The sequence below is a fragment of the Podarcis bocagei genome, assembly GCF_964188305.1.
Source record: "Podarcis bocagei genome assembly, chromosome: 1".
In the NCBI taxonomy this organism is placed as follows: Eukaryota; Metazoa; Chordata; class Lepidosauria; order Squamata; family Lacertidae; genus Podarcis; species Podarcis bocagei.
In genome coordinates, this window is record NC_138125.1 from 100,257,863 (window position 1) to 100,280,090 (window position 22,228).

At 40.5% G+C, this 22,228-nt stretch overlaps 1 protein-coding gene across 1 annotated transcript in view; it reads right to left on the reverse strand.

The window, feature by feature from the left end:
• DARS1 (aspartyl-tRNA synthetase 1) overlaps positions 1 to 22,228 on the reverse strand; it is a 49,395-nt gene that overhangs the window by 12,240 nt on the left and 14,927 nt on the right. The window contains exons 5-7 of the mRNA XM_081199778.1: positions 12,335 to 12,437; positions 9,975 to 10,055; positions 8,854 to 8,913 (exon numbers count right to left, since the gene is read on the reverse strand). Coding sequence (XP_081055904.1) covers positions 8,854 to 8,913; positions 9,975 to 10,055; positions 12,335 to 12,437 — 244 coding nt within the window. The remainder of the gene's footprint in view (positions 1 to 8,853; positions 8,914 to 9,974; positions 10,056 to 12,334; positions 12,438 to 22,228) is intronic.

The following is a 22,228-nucleotide window of genomic DNA, read 5'->3' on the forward strand; positions in this document are numbered from 1 at the left end:
ATAGCTGAATCCGCTCTACAGTAGTCGTTGCACTCATCCATAATGAATATATAGAAGTAAATATAATGCTTAATGTAAACTAGATGAAAAAACCAAATTGATAAAATATATTGAGAGAGGCTATACAAAGTCACCCACTCCCATCACCCACACACAGCAAAGAAAAGTCAGCTCAATACAGAGTTGAAGGTAAAATCTAATGCAGTGATGGGTGGGTGGGGGGAACCTTCTGCCATTTCTCCCCTCCAATACAATAGTTCTTCTTCCAAAACAGAGACAAGCTTGATACTCCTCAGAGATCACAGAGATTGCTTGCTTGCAAAACAGTTAACATACCAGCATGCTTTGCAAATCAAGAACCCTGAGGTTTATTGTGAAGAAAAAATAAAGAATAGTTAAAAGCAAACCCACAACTGCGTTGGCAACATACAGCTGCATGTGTCTTTACAGTAATGGCATTTTTTACCCTCCCCTTCCCCCACCATCCGTGCCTCCTAAATAAGGATGTGCGTCACTGTTCTGTTTACTGCAACTTTTTCAAGATGCCTACCTTTTCAGTTAGGTTGAGATGTGTGGTTTTTCACATGACATGACGCCAAGCCACAGATGTGCAGAAACGAATACAAATGTGATACATCTGTCAGGGTTTTTTTGTTTTCAAATAAAGTTGCTTTTTCGTTTTTGTTTTAAACACAACGGACTGCATTTTTTAAACCAAAGCTTGCTTTCATTTCTTCACTGGAAAGTTACAGATTCTAGTTAATTAAAATAGTGCGAGAAAGTGGCCGGTACCATCTTTCTGGTTTGGTTTCCCACCCCCCTCTGTTTTGTTTTTAGCCACGTGAGATCTTAACCACAGTCACACTGCGTTCCTAAAGTAGAGGGTTCAGCGCAACCTGACTTTGTTTTCAGCTGACTGGTGGAAATAAAGTCTGGCTTGAAGTGCAGAGGCTCATCTCTAACAAACATACAGGCTCATCTCTAACAAAGCTGTGCAAAGTACAGGAGGCATAGCTGCAAGGAAGCACAGCATGAGATGTGCTTTATGTGACGCACACACGACTGTGTTCTGCACAAACAAAACAAAAAGACTTGTAGAAGAGAGTGAAAACTAAGCAACCACCGGCGGCTTAGTCTCACCACAACCACCCCATAATATATTTAGCCTACATTTAAAAATATATACAAATGCTTGCACAACATGTTTGTTGGAGAGCACTTGATTTGCTGTCTTGCTAAATAATAAGAGCAATGGACTGAATATAGAGTTTGGCTTTTGGGTTCATTACAACAGCCTGAATGTATTATACAATCTGATGAGCTATTTTGTTAACTAGGCTAGTACAGTATATGATTAGTACAGTACAGTATAGTACAGTATATGGGGAAACCCAGCCAGATGGGCAGGGTATAAATAGTGAAATTATTATTATTATTATTACTAAGTGCTGCCAGATCTACACTGCATTTTAGTTTACCATCAAAAATAGTTCTGCTGTAAAAAAAATTAACCATTTTTTTTAAAAAATAGCATCTTCACAAGCAACTAGGCTTTGGCAAATTTCTAGGGCTAAAAACAGAAGCAGATGCTTTCAATCTCTCTCTCGCAGACCCGGTGGAGAAAAGCGAGGGGCACATGAGCCCTCACATTCTCATATCTCATTAAGCCACAGTTTGGCTCACTGTCACATGTGAACAAGACCAATGTCAACAATATTAGGTTAGATGCATGAATGGTCTGTCCCTATATAAGGCCAAACCCAGAGTACTAACAGATTTCTGTCAATAAGCAGCATTTGGATGCTCTTTTATTTCTTCCTCCTTACTCGAAGTTTAAGGAAAGCAAATCATGTTAAATATATATTTTTAGGTGACTTCTAACAATGACACCCCTAAATAGCAAATAACCTCTATCGACCAAACCCTGGCCAATGAATTCTAATCCAGGGGCTAAGTTTTAGTACAGCAGAGCTCTATCTTTAACTAGGAAAGAAAAGGAACCTTGAGTTACTATCTAATCCTCAAATTCAGCTGACATATCTAGCAAAGTAGCACAATGTGCTGCCACAGGCCCTAAAACTAAAATTCTTGATATGGGACCCTACAACAAAAGCTGTGGAAAAGCAATTTGATGGAGACAAATGATCACTGCTCAAGAAAATATACTGCAAGATCCCCAAGACTGGAAGTTGAACCTTAAGCAGGTTTTGACCTTGAAGTGAAGATGCAGATTAGGGAACAGACAATAAACAAAGGCTGAACTTGTTTCTGTTACCTAATTTATTACTGAGTAATTCCCAGATTAGATTAGATATGTAACCGCAACATTTACGTCAACTCAACTAGGGCAAATCCTTTTTGTTTGTTTGTTTCAAAGTGTCACAATGAAGCCTTAGATAATAATAAAAAAAGAAGGGAACAATTTTGGTTCTCCCTTGTCGAAGGTGGCTAAAGTCTGAGTTTCATGTGCTAACAGAAGTCCACTTTAAAGAAATAGCATAGGAATCTCTGAATCACAGGCTACAAGACTCTGATATCAATTTGCCTTTTCATTCCATTGTCCACTACTTACGGCATGTCAGAAACTAGAAAAAAATCACTTTATTTCTTTCGTCTAGATACAGGAATCTCTTTAAGTTTACTGTTTCTTGGAATTACAAAGTCACTTTTTAAAATAAATTTATTTTTACTTGTGTTGACAGTGGCCAGATATTCAGGCTGAAGCTCTACGATGTTTGCTGCAAGTGTTGAATTTGTATAAAATCTACAATAGTAGCAAGCGCATTAAAAATGAAACATATCAAATGTAATGCTCTTTTCTACCTGCAGAAGGATTCAAATCTTACTAGCTTGATGAGAACCATGCTTCCAAGTCACCTGGATCAGCTTATCTTAAACTTTCTAATTAGCTATAACAGGCATAGCTACCTATTTATGGACTTAAAGCCAAGTTTACATGGTATACTAATGTGCTTATGATTGCACAGAGAAATCTATTTTTATTTTAAAATGTACTACATTAATATCCTACCTTCTCTCCATCTTTGGCCAGTCACTTGCTCTCAGGCTAACCTACCTCACACAGTTACTGTGTGGATAAAATGAAGGATAACTGTATACACCACATTGAGATCAGCCAGTGAACTTCGTGACTGAGTGAGGATGTCAACCACAGGTCCAGCACTCTATTCACTAAACCACACTGGGTCTAAAGTATTGTATTAAAGCACAGCAAATGTAGTGCAGCAGGCCAATGGGGATTTTGCCAGCCCCCCAACCCCAATCTGATAAATACAATACGAGAGCCTCCATTCAACTTCCTCAGACAAAACACAGGATGTAGTCTCCGAAACCTTTCTAACAATTGGATTTAAGAGATCTGGCTATATGTATATACAACTGTGTTTATTGAATGCTTGCATAGAATTCAACTACTGCTGCTGCTGCAGCAGCAACAACAGTAGACGCTGTCAATGTAAGCTATAAAAGATAACAAATACAAAGAAATCAGAAACAAAGTAAGGCCACCTAATTTATAAGTGTAGGCTCATGCCCAACTGAAAGGAGAGCTAACTGACTAACACAGCTGCTGCTGTTTTATTGAATGATTAAACTTCTGAGAAATTGGAATGTTACTTTAAAAAGTGGAGATGGGGGTGGGGAGATGCCTGGACCAGATGGAAGTGTTGAGGACAAGAGTTTGACAGAAGATATGCCTGTATGTCAGTAGAGGCAAATGTGAGGACAAATGAGGTGTCAACACTGGGAAATTAAACAAAAACCCATCTACAAAATTGCACATGTATCCATGTGTATTCCTATCAGTCCTCTAGAATCAATTGTCACAGCAAGACTTGGGATTTTCATTTTAAATCTGAGTGATTTTATTGATATCATTCTGCAAAGCTTCTGTCAGTTACTCTGAATCTAAAGAAGAGAGCTATAGACTGGATATGGGATTACATATAATTTCCATTTCAACCACCTGACTTTCAAATGAGGAAAACACGACACCAAGAAACCATATTTGACAAAAGTCATTCCTGTGCATTTACTCTTTCTTCCTCATGCAGTTAACTGACTCTGCAATCAAAGAAGTGTAAGGATTAACGGATTGAAGGGAGAAGGAGAAAACTTATCTTATTCTGAAAGTCTTAAATTCTTCCACAGTCTATGTACAGTAGTACAATAAGGAACTGGAGACTGTGCTAAAGCAATAAAGAATATCTTAAACACATTCCTGAAGTTTAAGCTTCAAAAACAAGTCTTAAATAATGTGCGAGACTCTAGTGTCAATGTTATATACTATTGCTCATAAAATGTGAAAATGAATATTGCTTTTGGGATGCCGGAGGCAATATTTTACCTTTCTGTTCACATACATCTCTGTTGTATGTGAACACACATATCCATGCGGAGACAAATGCTTTGTTTAAGCTTAAGGAAAAACACCACAACCTTCTTGTGCTGTCAGATTGTAGATACATGCATTAAGGCTAAACTCTTGTTCTCACCAAAGTGGTATGCCTGTGTCTTGGCTGTACCACTTAAGACGGCAGGTAGGGTGCTCTCCCATGATATAGCACTCTTAAATACCAAGATTTCCCTGCAAGCAGACAACTAGGTCTACCTGCAGTCTGAAATTGTACAGTCCAGACAAAGACATACCATCTCAGTAAGAACTAGGCCCACTTGAAAGAGGCATGCTTAAAAACGGGGGGGGGGGGGGTTGCAAGTTAGGAGGCGATCTTGCAACACACCTCGAAGCCTGGAGTTGTCTACACATTCAATCTGAAGTTCAAAGTTGTGACAGGTATGAGCACTAACACCACACTGAAGGAACAGTGAGATGCACAGAGGAGCCACAATTAGGCCTGCTCAGCTTAACAACTGAGGATGGTGGGGTTACACATTTTTCCCATTCTCTCCTATCCTCACTTCATTCCACCTCCCCCCTTCTTGGCTTTTATTTGGACAAGATTCATTAGCTATTTTAAGACTGGGCATATCATTCCCCACCTGCAAGATACAGAAGTACCGTATTTTTCGCTCTCTAGGACGCACTTTTCCCCCTCCAAAAATGAAGGGGAAATGTGTGCGCGTCCTATGGGGCGAATGCAGGCTTTCGCTGAAGCCTGGAGAGCAAGAGGGGTCGGTGCGCACCGACCCCTCTCGCTCTCCAGGCTTCAGGAAGCTCTCCACAAGCCTTGGGAGCCCGCGGGAGTTCCCGCCGGGCTCCCAAGGCTTGCAGACAGCAGCCTGCAGCCCGAAACCTGGGGAGCACAGCGGAGCGTGCCCCGGGCAGCTCTCCGCAACCCTTGGGAGCCCGGCGCGAATTTGCGCCGGGCTCCCAAGGGTTGTGGAGAGCTGCCTGCATCCCAAAGCCTGGGGCGCGCTGAACAGCACACCCCGGGCTTCGGGCAGCTCTCCGCAACCCTTGGGAGACCGGCGCGACGTCGCGCCAGTCTCCCAAGGGTTGCAGATAGCAGCCTGTTCTGGGGGCTGGGGTCGGGGGAAGCTCGGGTTTCCCCAGCCCCGTGCCTGGGGGGGGGAAATAATATTTTTTCTTTATTCCCCCCCCAAACTAGGTGCACCCTATGGGGCGAAAAATACGGTATTTCTTTGCTATTTTCTTCTTCTCCCAGTTACATGTTTTATCTATATCTAACAGTTCTGTTTACATTTCACTTTTCAGGTGGTCCCATCCCCATCCACCCCAAGCGAGGGATCGCTAAGGCTTAGTTGTGAGTCCTTTTTAAAACATCAGGGATCGGTCTAGAAATATGGGGATTTATTTATTTCTTAGATCTACAGTCTGCTCCTTCTCCCAAATGAGATAGGTCAATAACAGAATACAATTAAAACCAGGTCTACTTTTTTTTAAAAAACAACAACCAACCTTCTTTTTAAAAGCTGAGAACAGCTTTAAAACAACAACCTATCACCCACTGCACAGCTAATAATGACACCAAATAATTTATGTATTGAAGCATTTTCCAGGTCTTAATCTGAGTCAAAGCTTTAGGCCCAGTACCTAGAGTTCTAGAATTCAAACCTGAAGTACCAAAGTACCAAAGAGGTACAAAAGTACCTCTGGGGTTGTTCAGAATGCTCTCTGACTCTACACAAAGCAATGCTGCCTGCCTGCAAGGATATCTGAGAAAGGGCTTTCAAGATGATGTACATAATTTCAGCACATACCTGGGCACAGTCACCTCTAATTTTATAAATTCAAGCAAGAAATGAAACGAGCAAAAGCCCCATGCCTGATCGAAGTCACTTTAAAAAAAAGGTATGTACAGCTGACTGGCAATGTGAGAAAATAAAATATCCCCTCCTGTGTCTATCTGCGATTGCTGCGGACATTCAAGCTTAGGCAGAAGTTTTCAACATTATGAGATCTAAAACTGAATAAGCAGCTTCCACTATGCTGAAGCCAGCAATCCACACTGCCCAACTCATCTTCCAGTGGCCTTTCCCCCAAATTGTATTTCTTTCATTAAAAAGAGCTCAATGCTTCTTAAGAACACAGATATTTGAGGGGAGCAATGAAGCAGAACCACCAGCATCAGCAGGTTTTTTCTTCTCCTCCTGTATTTCTTCACAGAATGCACACAATGATTTTTAAGAGAGATGACACTTCCAGAAATATCAAGAGCAATCATGGATAAGGTTGCTCTGACAGGTGGTTTAAGATGCATTTTTATCCTCTCTAACATATATACTTTTGCAGCAGAAAGAGCTACAGCCTACAAATGTTCCATTTATTTGGCACTGGATGCTTGGGCTCATTATTTGTGGGCAGGCAAATCACTTCAAGCTGCAGCCTTTACTTATGACCCTGATGATGGTATTGCTAATGGAATCAGAGGTGGACTGAGAAAGTTAGGATGATCCTGCTACACAAACACAGGAAGGCAACAACTCTGGGGCAATTATTTGTACTAATAGTTTTCCATACACTATTTCATGTGCAAACAACGGCAGAAGTCATCTTGTCCCTTACTGTATTACAACGTGGAGTGGATTCAAACACGGTGGTTGATCAAATTTACATGGACAGCCAGCTGTTTGCCTAGTTTCTAACCATGTAGTACGATAACCATTATTATGTGCAGGATCATGCACTTTAGACTAAAAACTAATTATAATTATTCATGAAGAAAAGAGGGTTCTGCAACAGTATCCATATAAACACACACACACACACACACACACACATACACACACACATGTATTTGCAAAGTGAGTGGTTCAGAACAAGAACATGCGAAGAGTCCATCCTTGCCAAAAGACAAAATCTATCAACCTACCAGACATCATATCACCCGGTTTCCCAAGGGTGTGTCACAGGGAGCAAACACATCATGGAAAAGCACCAGCAAAATAAACTGTACCAGATGTTTTAAATAAGGAAGGAAGCCATCTGTCCATCAAATGTTGGGGGGGGGGAGGTGTTCTCAGCCATGGGACGGAAATGCCCAAACTAGTGAAACGTAATATATGTATATTTAGTCCTTCTTCTGGCACTGTTAAAGGTATTCCTATACCCTTTTTCAAGTGAACATGATAAAACAGTTCACATAACATTATTAAAGCTATAAGCATCAATAAAAATAATACAACTAAAAAGAAAAAAACGAACAAGTGTTTTGTCTTGAAGGTGCTAAAGCAACTTCTCCACCCACCTCCCACCCAGGACAAGAATATTTGCTTTATATTAAATATGATTTAGGATTATGCAGTAATTTACAGGCCACAGTCAGGTATTTATTTCTGTGTACCATGAAATGCCTCACAGCAGATTTTTAGTCGTGACACTCCTGTAATATTCACTGGTAAGCATGCTTGGGAACTGCTGCCTTAGCATAACAAAGTCTGTAATCACAGACAGGCATGCTAACTTGGAATAAAACCCATGGAATTTGATGGATCTTGCTTCTGAGAAAACATGCATGGGATTGGAATACATTTTACATTTGAATCATTCCTTCGCCTCAAGTCTCGGTAGGCAACTAGTCACTGAGACTCAAATAACCAGGAGCAAAGAATGGCCAAGTTGAACTCCCAACAGCAGGGACAAGTTTCATGTATGTTTTCTGTGTTCTGGGCCAACGCTCCCTAGTTGAAGCACATGGTGTTGACCCAGGTGAGCATTTGGTACACAGGAGAATGACTCGTAGAGTGACTAGTGACATGGCATGTTTTATTTCTCTCAAAAGGTATCCATGTTCTACTATAAACAGAGCTTCAAGGGAAGGGAAATGCAACTCTCAGGTGTCATCATGCAGCCAGCTCTTAGCTGGCTCCAAACATCCCCGATGTCATCACATTACTATGCAATTCGGTTGGGCAACCAGGATCGCATAGCAAAGTACCAAAACGGCAGCCTGATAGAAATGGTATCTAGGCAGCAGCAGATTACCGGAACAGTGGTTGCAAATAAGCATGAGAAAGTTGATACCATTTTTCCCCGGAGGGCTTCTCACACCCCTTGAAAAATCAGTTTTCTCCTCAGAAATGTTTTGATGGCAAAAATTCACTGCGACTCTTAAAAAACTGGGCTAAAGAGGCCACTGTGTATAATGCAGGTGTATATGTTTGCCACTGATGTAACAAACTCAAAGGCATTTGAAGCATCTTTCCATTGGCAGTTTTTTCATGTTACACATCCCAGGAATACAAGTAAGTGGTCACTTTTAGCACCACCATTATCACTGACTTTTGCTGGAGTGAAACAAGTTTACAGCAAATGGGTCATACAAACCCCCCAGAATTCTGAGTCCTGAGAAATAATCTTCCCACCTTCTAAACCATTTGCTTAGTTTCAAGGCCAACACAAGGGGTTCTTACCCTTAAGTCAATCACTCTGTTGTCCAATCTTGTATCCTGGTTTACAGTAGCTCTTCCTTCCTGAAGAGTTGCAAAAGAAAAACACACTGAAAACCACACGTGCAGAAGGGGGGGGGGGGAGAGAGAGAAACAATGCATGTTTTGTAACATAAGAAATCTTTTGGTTCATTGCACATTCAGAGGGAAACTCCGTAAGCTGCTCACACCTAAGATTTTCAGTGCCTGAGATAAAGACACCTGCCAAGTGTCTAGCACAGCTTGAGTGAACCACTTCTGCACCAAGAGGGAGCAGCTGTGTGGTCTGCATGTATCATATTGCCTTCACTAAGGATGTTTCCGAATGGGAGCTTCCTCTGCTCCTGGCATGATGCTTAAGTACAAAGCCAGACGTGTAAGGTGAACATAATTCAAATAGCAGGTGTATGCTGGTCCCATCACCATCCTTGGCTACAGAAGGGAGATCAGGACAGGCCATCCCATCTGGCTGATTCTGTCAGCAGGCTACCTGGAGAAGTCCTTTTCAGAGACTGTTCTCAAAGGACCAAATAAAGTTTTGGAACATCTGACATGTTTGGCCTGTGACAAGTTTTCCTAGTGACTTTTAAAGAACGATTTTCCTTCAGGATGTCTATCTTTGGAGAGGGAAATCTAGACAGGCTGACAATGAATGCAGGGCATCTTATCCAAAACCTGCTATGCTTGCGAAATAATTACTTCATACAAAACTTCAGGTCTATCTATCTGCTTGTTAAGTATCTGTGTACAAAATGTTGAAATAGGAGTAATTACTATAGGTACCAACCTTGTTCTCTTGAGTAAAAGAACAGTTAAGCCCTGTTTAGGGAAGTTTTTAATGTTTGATGTTTTGTTTTGCTTTTAATATTCTGTTGGGAGCCGCCCAGAGTGGCTGGGGAAACCCAGATGGGTGGGGTGTAAATAACAACAACAACAACAACAACAACAACAACAACAACAACAACAACAACAACAACAACAACAACAACAACATTAATGCTGGATGATAACAAAATTCAAGGCTTTAAAAAAATAAATTATGAATAGTAGCTACTGAGATTTCAAGCCCTTGTTTAATCATTAACTTTTTTAAAAGTTATTTTCACCTCTTCTCCTTCCACCTCTGGCCGAATAGCATCATCCAGCTGCAAGGGCAGTCGAGGTTCAGCCAAACTGATCACATAGATCTGAAAGAAACATTTTTTTAAAAAAGAAGCATAAAAGTACTGAGAAACAGTGTGATTTACAGAAGTATATTTTTGGCAGAAATATGAAACAAGCTTTGCATAATGATTTTCTGGAAGAATATAGAATAAGTCAAGGGGGAAAAGTAAAGAGAGACATTTGTTTGGTTTTACTTTCAGTGCAATATCAAAGACACTTAATAAGAACTTTGTTATCTTGCATTCTATGAAAGTTGATTACAGTGATACTGATTTGGTTTGCACATTCCTCCTCCCAGGTCATTCTGCTGATACACTGCACTAGGCCAAGCATGAAGCATGTTGTTTGAACCCAGGATCATGGTCTGTTTCTCCTGGTCAAACCATGCACCCTAAACCATAGACCAGGGGTAGGCAACCTAAGGCCCGGGGGCCGGATGTGGCCCAATCGCCTTCTCAATCCAGCTTGCGGACGGTCCTGGAATCAGCATGTTTTTACATGAATACAATGTGTCCTTTTATTTAAAATGCATCCCTGGGTTATTTGTGGGGCCCGCCTGGTGTTTTTACATGAGTAGAATGTGTGCTTTTATTTAAGATGCATCTCTTTAGACTCTGGGTTATTTGTGGGGCATAGGAATTCGTTCATTTTTATCCCCCCCAAAAAAAAATATAGTCTGTCCCACCACATGGTCTGAGGGACGGTGGACTGGCCCACAGCTGAAAAAGGTTGCTGACCCCTGCCATAGACAAACTCATGGTTAGGCTGGAGAGAGCTAAACCACAAACAAGGGTTCAGATTGCACAGCAAACAATGGCTTAGCTCAGTGCAACAGAAAGACTAAGGAGGAACAAAGTGGTCATGATCTCTTCTCCCAAAATCCACACACTCGTACATTCACACTAAGCCACAGTTTGGTGTAGCGAGACATATAAACCAACCACCATCTCAAAGCCGATTTAATGATCTAGCTATTAGGCCTGAAATAGCTGATCTTTCTGAAAACTCACATTCTGATGCTAGAGAAAGTATATTAATTCCCAATATTCTTCGCGGCTACACTGACAGAAGTCTAAAGGCATAGATCACTGCAGTAACAGGGGTAAGGAGGCAGCTGATGTTCAAAACAGGATTGCAACTTAATGTTTGTATTTTGAAAAGGTGAAAAAGTACCCAAAAAATTAGCACGCCAACAGAACATCCATAATACCTGAGAGATATTTTAGAGGGGGGAAATAGGTGTTTTATCAACAGTGTGAGTAAACATGTGATTTCTAAGAGAGCTGTTTCAGTTGACTGGATCCAAACTTCCAACGGTGGGACTGAAGCTGGGCAGGGGGATTCTGGGCAGCTGCCCCTTTTACCTGCAAACATTTGCACCTTCCTAAACTCTGCTTTGGAGAGCTGGGAGCAGGTGGGTGCAGGGGAAGGGTGAAATAAGCAAATGACTTCTCCCCACCGCTACTCCTGGATCAAAAGCCTTCCATGATCAGCAATTCATGGAAAGCTGAGCATGGAGTCTGTCATCTTTAGCTTAAACACCTCCTTCTGTAACTCGCGTTCCATGTTCTCAAAATTGACTTTTGTCCTCCAGCTGCAGGTGACTGAATTTAAGTTGTGTCAAACATTTACAGCACGGGTTGAAGTCGTACTCAATCTATGAAACAGGTCTGCAAGTCATCAGCCTCCCAGAAAAGAGGGACAAAAAATATGGCCAACACTCTAGTGTGTTCAATAATGTTTACTGCCTTTCATGCAACCCTCCCTACAACATGGGGATTAACATTTAAAAGTTTCGGTGTTCTGAATTTTCTCCATTTCCACTACTAATACAGAAATGGTAAGTGGTTCCACCTTTCAGGATTGCCTGGAAGACACATACAATTTAAGTGTCTTGTGCTGTGTTACACTTTAGAAGCAGATGTTTATGTACGCTGGGTTATCCATCTATTTCTGAATAGGTTTCTGGGGAAAATGTGAACTGGTCATTCCTACAAAAAACCCCCAGGTCTGTCTGCATATTTTTCTTTTGAGAAAAACAGATTTTTAAACACAATCTAGAAGATACCATATAAGGAACACATGGAAACGAATATTTCCTTTAATATACAAATAAAATGGCTTTATAGTTACCTCATGTTGCTATTTTAATTGCATATGCTGGATAAATCATTTTATTTCTTCTTTTTGCTATTTGCTTGCCTAACTCTCCACCAAGAAGAACAGTACTTAAGAGTATCACCAGAAATCTTAAAACAACATCACACAATAGCATTTTTTAGTTTCCTTCTAAAAATATTACCCTCTGAACATGCAGTTCAATATCTTGCTGAGTGCAGCCTCCAATTTTATGCGGTACTTTCCTCACAACACCTTCGATGTCAACAATGCTCTCTTTGTTGATGCTGCCAATTAAAAAAAAAAGTCAGTATGATAATTGCGTCACAGTTGGGAGTATTCATTTGCATTTTTGATGGCCACAATGTGGAATTCTTATTGTTATTCTTATTTTTAAATTAAATGTTGGACCACTGTAAAGAGATTTAGAAAGTGATTTAGAACACATCATCAGGAAGCAAGGGGCATTAGTGAAATTATTTATCAGCTGTGATAAATTAACAACAGGGCTGATGGCTGAAACGGAGGATAGCCCTAAAGAGATTTTTTGTCAGCATTTCAGATCCAATCATTACATCATCTGTCTGGGAAGCATTAAGCAGAAATAATACTCTAAGTGCAAATGAGCAAGGCTACAGTTCTCCCAGATTGTCAGGTGTATTTTTAAAGCATGTACTTTAAAGGAAGGTGCAGATAAAGACGGGACAAAGGATAAACTTAAAAGTGGAATATTTTGATTTTGTTGGTAAACTCAAGCATGGGAAAGCAATAGTAGAAAAATGCTAAGGCTGCTTTTCTTCTTAGTAACAAAAAAATCTCAAAATTATCTGTAGGGTGGAGACAGAAGGCTTGTCTTCAGTCAAAAAAGTCAGAAGCTTCATTTTAAAAAGGGGATTGAAAGATAAAATTACCAGTGCATTAATATCTTTTACCCTAGCAGCTCATATTTTTAGATGCATTTCATTCTGACAGCACTTTTCCAATGAAAAGGGGTGTATTTATATTTCTTTTGCTTTAACCACTATTGGCTGAAAAAATCCAGTGGACATATTTACTCAAGTTCTTTGTGAACATCATGGCCGAGTAAGGATTTGACCCTTCCATGATCAAACTCAAAGCCCAATACACTGCACTGGTAGATGTCTGTGCTTCTGAACCAGGCGCCTCTTTGGGCTATGTTTGGTTTAGTGTTACAATAAATATCCTACCCTTTTCTCCCCCACCCCCTGGCCACTGCTTCACAGACATTTCCCTTCTCCTCTGGCATGAGATTGGAAGTTTCTGCTTTGAATTTTGAGTAAAAATACATCAATGTGTCATCCAAAAAATATATACTGTGGTTAATATTAACCATGCTCACAAAAACAAGCTAGCTTGTTTTTCTAGATCAGTTGATCTAGAAAAGAAGCAAATATTTCCAAACAAATCCTCATGCCTGCACCAGAGTAGAGGAGAGTGCACGAGCCTGGAGTATGGCATGCTCATTCCTGTTATACCAGACTATGGTTTATCTGAATCTTAACTGTGATGTCTCAGTCCAACCTACTGGCTTGTCTCCAACATTTATGTAGGTAGATTATGAACTGCAACATCCGGTGCTCCCTGAAATGCTTCTCCTGAGGGCAGGGGGGATCAGTGGAAATTGGAGAGAGGCAATGTAGGTAGATTGCATGCTAACCACATCAATCGACTATGCGCCCACCTCACTATTTCTCTACAGGGGTAGGCGATAGTATCCTGTACCAGACAAAGCTTCCAAACAGTTTTCACAGACAGATCCATACCACATAACTGTTCTTCAAGTTTGCAATGGGATGACTTTAATAAGATCAGGAAGGGACACAGCCATGGTGTCAGATGGACCTGACATTAACACACATCTGGCTATAATAGCTAGCTGTTTGTCCAGGAGCCAGGGAGGGTGTAGAAGAAAACCCAAGACTGCAGAGACTCAAATAACAGATTAAGAGGAAACAGACACTGCACAATATTCAAGTAAATAAGCCTTGATGAGGTTCCAAATTCTTTAATCCCACCTACTTTAAAAGGCAAACACTCGACCCAGTGGTATGTCAGCAACATCAGGAAACGAGAATGAGATGTTTAAATCTGAGTTCTCTGGTCAACCATTAAATCACACTATGCAAATTAAAACTTCCCATGAAGACTGTTAAAGATCATTGTCATTTCTTGATCTGCCAAGCCTCACTGAAACAGAAGGTTTCTGTCAAAGCCATCAATGACTGCTCCTAATAAGGACATCGAAAGGATTTGAAATAATAGAGTCTGCTGATTTTAATTCCACCCTCCTCTCCTTTACTCATTCAAGCAGTCCCTACAAGCGACTCACTGATCCTCTGTTTCCCATTCGTGATGGTAGGTGTTGGCATACTAAAATCAAAAACCTTGATTTTTGTAAAGGTCAAGGTTTCTCTCAAACTGCTTATATTATAAGGTGATGATTTCTCAGCAGAGGTGCAGTAGTTTTTCCAAGCCCAGTAGTTGCCAAACTGAAGCAGCGGAACCCTTAAGAAGGTACTTACCGTATTTTTTGCACCATAACACTCACTTTTTTCCTCCTAGAAAGTAAGGGGAAATGTCTGTGCGTGTTATAGAGGAAATGCCTACGGGTGGCATGCCTACAGATTTTCCTCCTCTAAAAACTACGTGCGTGTTATGGTCAGGTGCGTGTTATAGAGCGAAAAATACGGTATATACTTATCAGGAGCATCAAGAGAAAAAATCCAATCCTGGTGAAGTGCCCTTTCCCTACTCCTCATACCATCTACTCCAGCTGTTGTCTTCAATGTTTCATACCAACAAGCCTATGGCTGAAAATAGTGGTGGCTGAAAGGTTTCATAGGAGTTAATGTTTGTATAGGCCCAACCATTGTCGAGATAGACAGAGGTCATGAGGAAGAGGGAGAGAAAGGTTGAACTGTACAGCACTGCCAGCTGTTGGCTTGTCCAACCCCAGTAATGATCTAGCAAGAATGAGAGAACGTAAAAGAGCACTAATGGGCAGACTACAACTCTTAACAAGAAATCTGAGAACACAGATCAGAGTATCAACAGAGGCCAGGGTCTTATTGTACAGGAGTTAATAGTTTGTAACTGCTATATAGATGAACAAAAAGTATAAAATTATGCTTCTCCAGTAGTCAGAAAAAGGACACTTGACTGGTTTTTAAGAGCAGAGCCGTATAAATCAATGCAAAATATTTTAGAGCTAATATGTGGTCTCTCATAATCTCATGGTCATCTGTACTCAGAATCTGGGGGGACTTGAGAGTCTGCTCTGCTGCTATTTACCCACCCATGATTCTCAATGGGAAATTATCAAGCGAAAGCTTTCTTCCTTTACTACAGGTAGAAGTCAGCTTCCAAACTGGGAGATTCCATGCTTGTTTGAATGTAGGATCTTCCCTAATTCTGGGAAATTAAACCTTTGTTAAAGGCTTAGGAGACTGTGTGGTTTGCTCTAAATCTTCCTGGGGAATTTAGGACTGTGGGAAGATTTGAACAGGGCACTTCTAACAGCTCATGGTCATGAACATGTCAGAATAGGTATAGTAATAGTAACAAAATGATTACCTACATCTTATCATTTGCTTCAGACCTATGGTACACGAGGGCCTTGGTTGAATTTGTGTATTCTCCCATGCATACTTTGTAGCACTTAGTAATGTGTCAACGAAAAGTCAAAACAGGATAGCCAGGATTACAAAAACAAGTATAAAAATCCAGTGTCAACCAACTCCCACCTAGGGTCAGAATTAAGAAGTCAGAGTCTGTGTCTTCATGCAGGGATAGCAAAGAATAGAGGTAAGTAGAAAGTGAACCGCAGGTCACTTGTCAGTTTCCAATGGCTGCCTAAACTCCTTCAAAGAATGGTGGCGCACGCAAACCTCAACCTTATACAGTGGTACCTCGGGTTAAGTACTTGATTCGTTCTGGAGGTCCATTCTTAACCTGAAACTGTTCTTAACCTGAAACACCACTTTAGCTAATGGGGCCTCCCGCTGCTGCCGCGCCGCCAGAGCACAATTTCTGTTCTCATCCTGAAGCAAAGTTCTTAACCCGAGGTACTATTTCTGGGTTAGCGGAGTCTGTAACCTGAAGCGTATGTAACCCGAGGTACCACTGTATAGCATGGCATTTCTTCTATATATTCTAAGCAACAGTATATACTTAGGATCACTTAACAAAGAGCTATTATGCCTACCCTAAAGAGATCCTAAGAATGCACTTGTGCTTTGTGAATTTAAGACACACTGGTGGGCTGTGGGAAAACTAATAAACATAAAAGTAGACAACATAAAACTAAAGTCAACCCAAACCTGCCCAAGAATCAGGGCAGTCAGAAAAGCAAGATCACAATTGTGATCTTAATTTAAAGAAGAAGAAAAAAACTCCAAGAAATAACAGTTCTGGACTCAAAGGAAATTAGGAATGATTGTGTACAGGAACTAATGATTTAAGAGTCAGTTTAGGAATGCCCCTGAGCAAACAGAAAACAATTCAAAGAAAGAAGCAAAGAGGAACTACAAAGGTCAGTAGCAAAGAAAAGTGGAACTTTTGCTGAACGCAGCTTACTTCCAAGTAAATATAATGGGCATCTTTGCACCCGGGGACAGGCATTAATATCATTGTTTCCAGCTGACTGCTCAAAAACTACATGTCAACAGCATACAAGAGTGTCTAGTGAATTATTGTATTTTAGTATTTTGTTGGCAGCTGCCCAGAGTGGCTGGGGGAAACCCAGCCAGATGAGCAGGGTATAAATAATAAATTTTATTATTACTACTACTACTACTATTATTATTATTATTATTATTATTATTATTATTATTATTATTATTACTACTACTACTACTACTACTACTATATAGTGTGGGAAGCAGTCACACCATGTGTTTTTCCTACCTCAGAAATATCTTTTGAAGAAGAAAATAGTATAAAATTTGTATGTATGGCTATTCTATACAGTCACCTATAGTGCCATAGGAAAAGGTTTACATGCAATGCGTCCCTTGGTTCATACCTATTTGACCTACTCCACTCAAAACAGAGCATGCATTTTTATCCCACTCTATCACTGTCTGTAGGTACTAGGGGTCTGCACAACCACATGATTTGGTTCAGAACGTAATTTGGTGTTTTGGAAAAGAGCCCATTTCAAATGGGCTCTTCTCCAACACTCCAAACTGGGTTCTGAACCAAATCAAGTGGTTGTGCAGACCCCTAGACTGGACTGAAACAATTTAGAGGCTTATCAAGGTCCAAAGTTAAATTCCAACTCAGAAAAATAAAGCTTTGTGTCTCCTCCATTTACTATTAATGTGGAATTAAATATATATATATTAATACCCCTAAGCACTGTGATTGGAGATCCCTGGGAAAATTATTCCATCCAAGAGAAGTTAGACATGCCAGTCACACGAGCTCCCTTTCTCCCCACCTTGGTGTTTTTCATATATGGCAAGCGGAGCGAGATGGGGGATTCAATTTTTGCAGGCACACTGTCTGCAGTATGCTTTTAACACTGCTGAAACAGCCCAGTCCCACTAGAGGTTCTTGCTTTGGGTACTTTATCTAAAACAAGCCCCAAATCTGCTGAAAGAAGCCTGCTTCAATGTGGGATGTGTCCAAATAATATATATATATAAAGTTATGAGGAGCAACCTATCACTTGATTTCAAACTAGACCATGAAGGCACGTTATTCCAAGTGGTCAAATTATTTAGGTCATGAGGCTGAATAAATACGCAAGTGTGCTTGCATTGCATCCCTTTCAGGAACTTAAACTGGATAACCTACATTTCCACTGTTAAACAGTTTTATGTCATCAAAGCCAACAACACTCCGTTTCTGCACATGGCAACGTTCAAGCTCAGCTAGCCAAGTATTAGTCAAGACTTTCTGCTTTAACCACATTGATTGTGCAGTCTGGTTGCATTTGAGCAAACTTCTTTCAACAACTTTGTATTGCAAGATCAAACCCACAGCCACCGCTTAGTAATGAATCACTTTCAATCAGGTTTCTTGATAGAAAGCTTTCCATACTGCAGAAAGTTCACGAAGGTTATTTTTCTTTAGCTGACACCTAAGTGCTTTTTTAGTTGTTTTGAATTAAACAATAACAGCATCCCTGAACCTGAGCCTGATTCAACAAAAAGATCTGTTCTGACCATATTGCCTCCTTTTGCTCTCTCAAATGTGGTCAACTCCAAGGGCACATGCAAGATGTGGCATCCCGTAATTGGGCTTTAGTCATATGTAGGTTACCAATTTTTGACCTAAAGTGCACCACCATATTAATTTCAGTTTGTCCTTATCTGTCCATTTTCATTTAATGATTTGGTTCTGGGCTACATTCTATCCAAAATCTGACATTAACTTATTTAGGGCTCTGAAATACGACATAATTGCAAACTGATGAGCATATATTCTTTTCAAAATGAGACAATAAGATCTATTGTTGATGCTCCAGGGAGGACCTCTTCAATCATGACAAGAACAGAAATGAGTACTTACCACTTCTAAGTGAGCTCATGCAGGCCTATCAAACAAGTTTCATGGGTCAGTAATTTAAATCAATGGCTAGTTTATGCCATGTAACTAACTGCTTATGGCCAAAAACTTTTACAACAATAGTTTTCTTGGGTTTTTCCCTCAATCCTTTTATTCAAAAGTACCCATTGCTTGAGTCAAGTCTCATAAAACACCTTGGTATTCATGAATTTGAGCTCTATTTGCTGAAGCTGAACACACTTTTACATGACTCAGGTTCCAATATTGTTGTTTGAGTTTATAGTTTCATTTGCAATGAACAATGAGAAAATTTACTAATATATGTATAAAGAAACTGTAGTACTGGCGACCCATTTCGTGACATGTTAACTTGCTTACTATTTAAAAATATACAACAAAGGTTTATTTTGCAGTTACTGGAAGGACAGTTCTATTAGGCTATGCTGAATGTTATTTACTATCCAACCCAATAGGCTGGTTAACAGTAAAAACTCTAGGAAACTAATCCATGCTAAATGAACATGTCAACTTTTGCTACTTGAGATCAGTTCCTGCTACCTTATATATTGAGCTACAATTGGCAATCCTTTGCTCCCTTCCCCAATATCCTATTTACTGTAACTCAGCAGTAGCAAGGATAACAAAGAGAGCAATCGATTGATGCCACCTCTTAAGAAAGGTAGCACTAAACCTTCAACATTTTAACTGTGTCAGTAAATTCAGTGAAGGTTGCCGGGGGCGGGCGGGGAGTGGCTTTGACATGACTGCTCCATGGTCACTGATACACAAGAGCTCAGCTTGACTGGCAAGAAAGTGGAGCTCTGCAGGAAGCTTTCCTCTAGTGGGCCCTTTCATACGTAGCATTCACAACCATGTGCGTCTGCTTCAGCACATCAATCTCTGTTGGTTTAAACTACAACTCCCTGTTATGTCCACAATAAAGCATTGCCGTTTTAATGTCGGTTTACTAACAAGGATCATGTAGTGAGTTAAAAACCGGTTCAAAATCTTTTCAGGGTTAAAATGAGCTGTAGTTTACACTAACCAGAACCAGCTCACTGAAGCAGGAATAAAAAAGGGAAAGAGGCTTGGGGAGGCACCAACCCGACTCATTTCTCAGCTTGCTAAACTATATGGGATGTTATGCACAGAACAGCATGTGGTGGGAGGAGAGGGGAGATTATTCTGAAATGAAATCTTCCCTTCTTGCACAGGTTTGGTGGAAAAACAAATGTAACATGTTTTGCCACATGCTCACTAGATCTCAGTGTCTTGGGTTTAAGCATGGCTAGGTTCTGCACTGTTCCTTACACATTACATTCCAGTGATGACCAAACTTGGCCCTCCAGCTGTTTTGGGACTACAACTCCCATCATCCTTAGCTAACAGGACCAGTGGTCAGGGATGATGGGAATTGTAGTCCCAAAACAGCTAGAGGGCCACGTTTGTCCATCACTGAGTTAAGCAGTGTCACTCTGCTGGCACTTCAAAGTCAATAGTAGCATGTTAAATGTTTTCAGCTTGATCAAGAAAATGTTTCTTCAAATGACTAAGTAGCAGAAACGCATCGCTCAGAGCAAGAGCTTCTGGCATGAAAGCTGGAGTATTTTCAGGTAAACATTTCATATCAATAGTTCCCCCCATTACGAAAGTTCTCAGCTCTGTGCTAACACTGAGAAAAGGAGAACTATACTTGTTTGGCTATGTACAAGAAGAAGCAGAAGCAGTATGAACCTAAGATGCTCGAAAACTGCAGATGCCTCTCATATACAGCCAGGTGTTCAAAACTGTGTTCGGATAGATCCCATAAAATAGGTAGGAGAGCCAGATCATGTGAAATGAAGGCAAGGTCATTCATTCATATACACATAAGAAATATTGACAGCATTCGAACAGGGATAAATGCTTAAGTCCACTCCAAATGGAGTGTTGTATACATTATTATTTTCTCCTCTATTTTATAGAAAGCTGTAAAGAAATAAAAGGGTGAAGCAGCCAGATGTGATGTGAAGGTGGTTTGGGTTCATTAGCATGCCTTCTTCTTTGGACAGACTCCTTTTGATTCAAGCTTCTTTTTCTTTTACAAAAGGTGGTGAGAGGTTAGAGTGAGCAATCAAGATTGGCATCAACTTTTTTTGGTAATCACTACAAGTCAGTAGGATTTTGATTTGATTTGATTCTTTACACTGGCTAATTCAAAGTGTATAGCGTTAAGTGGGGAGCACTCCAAATTAAGGCCAAAAAAGAACTGGGGAGCGCAACCAGTTGCCTAGGGAGCAGTTGTCTGAGGGAGACGGAGATGACAAATTGACAATTAGAGGCAAAATGCATGGCTTTGTTAGGGGGAAAAACCTTCAGTATGAAGGCATGAACAGAGGATACAATAGGAAATGCCTGGTGCAGAGCAGAGCTGAAACCATTAGGAAGGTCAATCAAGGACTCATGACACAGTTGGAGCCAAAGCGAGGGCACCATTTAGGAAGACCAAATAAAGAGAAAACCCACATTTCTCTAATTATGTTCTCCAGGAACTAGGAAAAAAATTGAATCTCAAAGACACTAAAAGAATTAACAGAACATGTTACACATGCTCTAAATACTATTAAGCTAATGTGATACTGAGTGTGCTGCTCCCTATGGCCTTGAACTTAATTTCCAGAACTGTTTGGACCTTTTAAAAACTTTTCTAAGGAGAACAATGCATCACTTTCCTCTCCACCCCATCAGAACTGTCTACACCTTCTGGCATGCATTTAGGGCCCACCTCTGAGCCACAAAAGCTATGTCGAGAAACAGAACAGAAGTATCTTGAGTTCTCCATACTAAGGTAGACTCATAATTTAAAGCCTGGATGTATCAAGTCAAAAGCTAGACACAGAAGAATGTTCTGTTCTTGTAAAGGCCACTTTGCCACATAGGCGTGTAAGGGATCAAACCAATCGGTGGTCTCAAAACTAAAAGGTGTAAAGGATAACCCACTCTCAGTAGTGTAACTTTACACACAATGCAAGGCCCAGACGTAGAGAGAGTTCTAAGATCAGAACTGGAAGCCTGCCCTGGTGCCACAATCTAGTTCTGTTGCCTAGCTTGTTTCCAGGGTACCTTACTTTCTGCCCTCATTCCCAAATTGCTTTGGTAACCCAGGCACCCGTCAACTCAGACCCCAATCTTAAAGGCGCCTGTGGAGAGAAGGCAGACCCTTGCCTTGACCATAATGCTTCTTGCTAAAATAGAAACAGAGCCAATTACAATCAGGGGAGGAGGACTTGAGGAAGGGGGGGGGGAATGCTACACAGAACATGTTTTAGTTCCAGTAATGAAGATTACAAGAGTGCAAATTAGGTTCCTAACCCTTTCTGTCTTTTGGAGAGAGAAAAAATTGCACTGCTGAACTTCTAAATACCTTCAATTTGTACTTTGCATTTAAATGAGGCAGAATACATTACACAGTAAAGATCTCATGCTTAAATAAAATAAAATAAAAAAAGATCGAGCCTGTGTTCACATGCACACACAAACATCCGACAAAATAATGTGTCCGAGT